The sequence below is a fragment of the Clupea harengus genome, chromosome 8 (assembly GCF_900700415.2).
Source record: "Clupea harengus chromosome 8, Ch_v2.0.2, whole genome shotgun sequence".
Lineage (NCBI taxonomy): Eukaryota > Metazoa > Chordata > Actinopteri > Clupeiformes > Clupeidae > Clupea > Clupea harengus.
In genome coordinates, this window is record NC_045159.1 from 5,746,043 (window position 1) to 5,753,511 (window position 7,469).

A 7,469-nucleotide genomic window follows, 5' to 3' on the forward strand; every position below is an offset into this window, starting at 1 on the left:
CCTCTATCTCTAGAATATTATTTATATATACGTGTATATATATATATATATATATATATATATATATATATATCTTTCCTCTAGCTCTGAATCAAACAAAACGACAAAGATTCTGACACAAAAATATGTATTGTCATTTGTCCACATTACATTGGATACTGTAAGAAGTCAAAATGACAGGTTTCAATATACAGTAAAAAGGTCAAATCTGTTCTGCAGTGAACATTCTCCCCCTACCACCAGTGTGGGCCAGTGTGTTGATTCTGTAAAAATAATGCAATAGGCTGTAAATACTGTAAATATACAGTAATCAGAATTCTACCGTATATGTTGTAAATTACTTTAGTGAAACTACAATACTACATTGTATTGTGGCAACACACTTTTTACAAAAGTATAGAAAGGGTTGTTGCCAAGAGTGCAAATACAATGAAACACAGCACAGTAAATTGACTGTAAAGGCCAGCAAAGTGTCATTGTCATTGCCGAACGAACAAACAATTGCTGCGACAGTATGTCGGCTTAGGTTTGGCTGAACCCTTTGGCCAGCCTCTCTCATGGAGGGGTCATGATTGACTACGTGATCAATGACTGTTGCCCTAATTTCATTAGAGCATCTTACACGAATGCCACGTCCCCTGACAGGGGCCCCTCTACCTCTACCACGGCCTCTTCCTTGTCCTAGTCCTTGCTGAGGTTGTTGGTGGCGGCCTCCTCGATCCATGCTTGGTATCAAAATCAATCTATTGACCTCTTTTAGAGGTTGAGAACTACTTGATTAGTTGTGCACAGAGAGTTCACACAGGTGCTGACGATATTTAGAATAAAGAGAGCAGTTTCAGTAGGCTGCTACTAAGTGTCTGCAATGTGTTGACATGGTTATTCAATTAGGTTTCGTGTCTTTCTCTGAGAAGTGTGTTAACTGTTTTGAAAAGTGTGTTAAAACTCAAAGAAATTTGTGTGAAAGCAATGAGAAATAGCCATTCGCCAGAGAAGACTCTTGCTGTGCAAAGGAGGTGTGAGCATTAGATTAAGTTGACCCATGATTCGCTAAATGTGTGTAAGCAATCGAGAAAAACTGGAAGCCTTCTTGCTGGGCTGTCTGCAAAACATGGAATACAGGATGGTATACACAGGCCACAGAACATGTAGAGACGTAACAAGTGTAAGTGTGTGTGTGCGTTTAAGGTACGGGTCCTCATGGGCACTATGGTAACATTGGACATGCAGCAAAAGAATGTGCGCACACATACACACACTCACTCACTCACTCCTCACACACACACACACACACTCACTCACCCCTCACACACACACACTCACCCACCCCTCACACGCACACACACACACACACACACACAACAAACTCACCTCCCACAAGACCTAACTGAAGTAGCACTCTCTGTATCTCAGCAACCTGGAGAATAAAATTATAAAATGAAACACACACACGCACACATATATATATATATATATATATATATATATATATATATATGACAATATATAAATCTTCAAAGTATAAATATAATCGATATATATTTATTACAAAATAATAAAAAATTATAAATATTACAAAATCTTTCTGAATCTAGGCTGATAACATGCCATACCACATCATCATGCTCCAAAACATGAGCATTATGGGATAGCGTGCGGGAAGGCTTACTAGATTGAATAGAGTCGTGGAAGATTACATTGGAAGATTGAGTAAAAAGAATGTGCTCACCTTTATCAGTGTGTGGGTGTGAAGTGTCCCTTCACTGCCACACTGGCAAAAAGTGTGTGTGTGTGTGTCTGTGCCCCTAGTGGAATATGGTACCTGTGTGTGTTTGTCAGAACAGACCCTCCTTTCAAGACTCGGGCACCCAAACCTGCATCCAAATAGCTGAGAGTGTGTGTGTGTGTGTGAGTTTACACATCCCAGACTGTGAGACTGCATGGACTCCCCCTCACACACACACAGTTCAAGAGTGTGTGTGTGTGTGTGTGTGTGTGGGGGGTTGTTGACTTTGCAAACAAACACATTGACAGTACATTCACCGCACGCGCGCGTGCACACACGCACGCACGCACGCACGCACGCACGCACGCACGCACGCACGCACACAGAGAGAGAGAAAGGCAGAGAACTAAGTGCTCAGAGATTTATGATAGGAATCATTTACATAATTTACACAAATATTACATTAAAGAACATATTTCTCTCTCACACACACACACACACACACACACACACACCTACATTACATTTGAAAGCAGCAAAAACAGAAAACATTTTCATCTTAACTTAACCAAAAGAAAAATAATTTATTGGCAAATTGTACAATAGAAAATATGATGAATGACAACTTAAAAATATTTTTACATAAGAAAGCTTGAGTTCCTGTCCAATATGTTGGACTCTTACACACACACAAACACACCCACGCATCTGATTAATATACAAAATACGAGTATTTGTATATAATGATGAATATTTATAATTTGAAACCTACAAATAAAGTTCAACAAATCCAAGACTGCCCATTAAGAGAACTCACACACAGAACTGAACAGTTCGGTCAGAAATTAAAATGAGGTCGGTCGGTAGGTTGGGTTAGTGTGCGCACCCACACACACACACACACACACACACACACACACACACACACACACACACAAATCAATGTTGACGACTGCCTACCCTCTGCCCATCACAAGCACAACACACACAGACAAATACACACACAAGACTAGAGGCTAATGAGATTGACTAGGTTCATCAATCAAATCAAATCTGTCCTGCACACACACGCCTGCCACACACACACGCCTGCCTGCACGCACACTCATGCATTTTTAAATACTGGTGAACAAATGAAACACAAATGCATGCCATTCCACACTACCTTTTTCAAACGCACAGACAGACAGACAGACAGACAGACAGATGCAGATAGCGCACACATTCATTGAAATGTCCATGCCAAGTCTCACACACACAGAAATACGTGTACCATGTAGACAATTTCATTGTAACACACACACACACACACACATATGTTTGTCTGTCAGTACTATCTAATGGCTACGAGTGGTGGGGAGGGATTCAAGTTGCTACAGGACCCCCCCCCCACCCACCCACACACACACACACACACACACACACCAAAAACAGACACGAAGAACAGGAAGTGTTTCCACGCCAACAGCAGGAAAAATCGGTGGATTACGGTGTCTGTGTGAACACTGAACTTCACCATGGTAACATATGTCTAAACAAATAAATAAAAACAAACAGAAAATAGAAACTGTAAACAGACTCAAGATGAAAAGCGGCCAGAAGAAAAAGGCCTAAGAAATACTAAGAATGGGAGTGTGTGTGTGTGTGTGTGTGTGTGTTGTAAGAATGGGAGTGTGTGTGTGTGTGTGTGTGTTGTAAGAATGGGAGTGTGTGTGTGTGTGTGTGTTGTAAGAATGGGAGTGTGTGTGTGTGTGTGTGTTGTAAGAATGGGAGTGTGTGTGTGTGTGTGTGTTGTAAGAATGGGAGTGTGTGTGTGTGTGTGTGTGTGTTGTAAGAATGGGAGTGTGTGTGTGTGTGTGTGTGTGTGTGTTGTAAGAATGGGAGTGTGTGTGTGTGTGCTGTAAGAATGGGAGTGTGTGTGTGTGTGTGTTGTAAGAATGGGAGTGTGTTTGTGTGTGTGTTGTAAAAATGTAAGAATAAGAGTGTGCGTGTGTTGTAGTTCATAAAATCTATATCAGGTCCGAGTCCTTTCTTTTGTGTGTGTGTGTGTGTGTGTGTGTGTGTGTGTGTGTGCAGGCTTGAGTCTTTTGTATGCGTACACATGTCCGCCGCCCAGAGTGGTCAGACTACCAGCAGGTTCATCTGTGACCGCAGCTTTAGTGAGTTGTGAGTTTATCGATGAGGTCGTCAATGGTATACACGATGAGTTTAATGTCATCTTTCTCCGTCATGCGATGCTGTCCGTGTTTCCGTAGGATGACGTCTACGTCGTTGCTCAACACCCGCTCGGCAACCTGGGAATGAGGAGGCCAGCATCACACATAGTTAGCAGGCAAGCTAGGCTAAGCTAGGCTAATCACCCTAGCAACTAACAGATTTACACAGACTCAATACTAATTAACTTCAGAAGTACTAATGAGATAAGACATTCAATTTGCAGTTCTAAAGTTTTACCCATGCCCAGAATGTCACAACACACCTGCACCAGCTAAGGCTTAGCGCTTACTCTGCTACACACACCTGCTCCCCACACACACACACTCCATTTCCTTCGGGATTAATAAAGTATCCATCTATCTATCTCATCTATGAACACCATCTAAGGCTTAGCGCTTACTCGGCTAAATGCTACACACACCTGCATGAACAGTTAATGCCACCCAGCGCTAACTGCTAAATGCTACATATTTCAACTTGTTTAGATATCACACTCTTCCACACTTCGTTATCTTATTACTTATCCAAAGCAACTTACAGAACATCTTCTAACTACAGAGTGTGAAGAATATCAGGGGTTTTCATATATTACTTTAATAGTTGCAATCAATGAATCATTCTGTAACCAGATGGTCTGGTGACAAAATCACTGGTCATCTGGTGTTGTTTAAGCTGGATGTGTGTGTATATGTGTGTGTGTGTGTGTGTGTGTGTGTGTGTGCCCCACCTGCATGGAGATGTGCCAGGGCACGTCGGCGTCTTTCAGGCCGTGGATGAGCCGGACGGGGCAGGCCATCGGCAGCGGACTCTGCAGCACACGATGGTTCTCCGCCTCCTTCAGGAAGTCCAGACTCAGGGTCACATGACCCTCTTCTGCGTGCCGATTGGGCACGGTCCAGGCCCCCTTCTCCTCAATCTCCTTCTTGGCCTGAACATTTTGACAAAGGAACACGCACACACCAAACTCAAATAACCAAAGACTGGGAAGTGGTCATGAAGGCGTGTGTCTCTGTGTGTGTCTGTCTGTGTGTGTCTGTCTGTGTGTGTCTGTCTGTGTGTGTCTGTCTGTGTGTGTGTGTGTGTGTCTGTGTGTGTGTCTCTGTGTGTGCGTCTCTGTGTGTGCGTGTCTGTGTGTGTGTGTGTGTCTGTGTGTGTCTGTGTGTGTGTGTGTCTGTGTGTGTCTGTGTGTGTGTGTGTGTGTGTGTGTGTGTCTGTGTGTGTGTGTGTCTGTGTGTGTGTGTCTGTGTGTGTGTGTGTGTGTGTGTGTGTGTGTGTGTGTGTGTGTGTGTGTGTGTGTGTGTGTCTGTGTGTGTGTGTGTGTGTGTGTGTGTGTGTCTGTGTGTGTCTGTGTGTGTGTGTGTCTGTGTGTGTGTGTGTGTGTCTGTGTGTGTGTGTGTCTGTGTGTGTCTGTGTGTGTGTGTGTCTGTGTGTGTCTGTGTGTGTGTGTGTCTGTGTGTGTGTGTGTGTGTGTGTCTGTGTGTGTGTGTGTGTGTGTCTGTGTGTGTGTGTGTGTGTGTGTGTCTGTGTGTGTCTGTCTGTCTGTGTGTGTCTGTCTGTGTGTGTCTGTGTGTGTGTGTCTGTGTGTGTGTGTCTGTGTGTGTGTGTGTCTGTCTGTGTGTGAGTGTGAGTGTGAGTCTGTGTGTGTGTGTGCGTGGCATCCACCCCCCCCCCCCAAACATCCCCATGCTCACCTCTACAGGCAGCGCGTTGAAGGCAGTGACTAAGTGGTCTGCAGCGGTGGAGATGCCCACCAGGGCGGCGACTTTCTCTGGACGGGCCAGGGAGGCCAGCAGCATAAGCCACGCCCCCATGCTGGAGCCAACCAGAATCTGGGGGATGGGAACACATTTGCATAAAGACTCAAGATTGACCATGACAAGCAACACAACACAACACAACACAACACAACACAACACAACACATAGTGCTCAAGACTGACTATGACAAGCAACACAACACATAGTGCTCAAGACTGACTATGACAAGCAACACAACACAACACAACAACACATAGTGCTCAAGACTGACTATGACAAGCAACACAACACAACACAACACATAGTGCTCAAGACTGACTATGACAAGCAACACAACACAACACATAGTGCTCAAGACTGACTATGACAAGCAACACAACACAACACAACACATAGTGCTCAAGACCGACTATGACAAGCAACACAACACATTACAAAATTTAAAAAAAAAACACAAAATATCAGCCACCTCACGGGTTTCTCTCAGGAGGCTCAATGGTGTTCAGGGTTAGAGCGCAGAAAAGCCCCTGAAACGTACCCTGTCTTTTGTGTGTGTGTGTGTGTGTGTGTGTGATTGATGCGCTTGTTTGATGCTTGCCTTGCACAGCGCTAATAACTTTATTTAAACTGAAATTGTCTGTAGGCGCTTGACAGAGCCCAGAGCCTGAACCCCCTAGAGCAGCACAGCAAAGAAAAACTCCCTTTCAACAGGAAGAAACCTTGGGCATAACCCAGCTCATAAGGGGGACCCATCTGCTTGAGAATGGCCGGGTAGAGACTAGAAAAAGGGAGGCTCAATAGTCTCCTATGTGCCAAGACAACCTGCACCCTGGGAACGAGGGGGACTAGGAGGGCAGGAGGGCAGGAGGGGACAACTATTTCCTTGAGGTCATTTGGAGCCGTTTAGAGCTTTTACATTACATTTACATTTACTCATTTAGCAGATGCTTTTATCCAAAGCGACTTCATCATCATTGTTTATTCAGGTGGAATTGACTGAGCACAGGGCTCTTCGAACTAGCAACCTTCTGATTACTAAACGACTTCTCTACCTCCTGTACCACTGTCACCCCTTTGTATGTTACAAGGAGTACTGTGAAGTGCATTCTACTTCTGACAGGGAGCCAGTGCAGAAAGGCAAGTACAAGTGAGATGTTCATATTTTTTAGTTCTAGTGTGTGTGTGAGCAGCAGCGTTCTGTGTTAGGTGTGTGAGTTTGTGTGTGTGTGTGTGTGAGCAGCAGCGTTCTGTGTTAGGTGTGTGAGTTTGTGTGTGTGTGAGCAGCAGCGTTCTGTGTTAGGTGTGTGAGTTTGTGTGTGTGTGTGTGAGCAGCAGCGTTCTGTGTTAGGTGTGTGAGTTTGTGTGTGTGTGTGTGTGAGCAGCAGCGTTCTGTGTTAGGTGTGTGAGTTTGTGTGTGTGTGTGTGTGAGCAGCAGTGTTCTGTGTTAGGTGTGTGAGTTTGTGTGTGTGTGTGTGTGAGCAGCAGCGTTCTGTGTTAGGTGTGTGTTTGTGTGTGTGTGTGTGAGCAGCAGCGTTCTGTGTTAGGTGTGTGAGTTTGTGTGTGTGTGTGAGCAGCAGCGTTCTGTGTTAGGTGTGTGAGTTTGTGTGTGTGTGTGTGAGCAGCAGCGTTCTGTGTTAGGTGTGTGAGTTTGTGAGTTTGTGTGTTTGTGTGTGTGTGTGTGTGTGTGTGAGCAGCAGCGTTCTGTGTTAGGTGTGTGAGTTTGTGTGTGTGTGTGTGTGAGCAGTAGCGTTCTGTGTTAGGCGTGTGAG

The 7,469-nt window shown here is 44.6% G+C and overlaps 1 protein-coding gene and 1 long non-coding RNA gene across 2 annotated transcripts in view; both read right to left on the bottom strand.

Annotated features, from left to right (window-relative positions):
- Window positions 1-2,133: 2,133 nt before the first annotated feature.
- LOC116221439 lies at window positions 2,134-3,118 on the bottom strand. Its single transcript, XR_004164112.1, has 2 exons — window positions 2,617-3,118; window positions 2,134-2,241 (listed from the first exon to the last, which is right to left on the bottom strand). It is a non-coding gene; the product is annotated as an uncharacterized LOC116221439 (long non-coding RNA).
- A 659-nt stretch (window positions 3,119-3,777) lies between these two features.
- Window positions 3,778-7,469, bottom strand: part of abhd10a (abhydrolase domain containing 10, depalmitoylase a) — a 13,896-nt gene continuing 10,204 nt past the window's right edge. The window contains exons 4-6 of the mRNA XM_012832273.3: window positions 5,635-5,772; window positions 4,671-4,871; window positions 3,778-4,020 (exon numbers count right to left, since the gene is read on the bottom strand). Of these exons, the coding sequence (XP_012687727.1) occupies window positions 3,883-4,020; window positions 4,671-4,871; window positions 5,635-5,772 (477 nt within the window). The 3' untranslated portion in view covers window positions 3,778-3,882. The remainder of the gene's footprint in view (window positions 4,021-4,670; window positions 4,872-5,634; window positions 5,773-7,469) is intronic.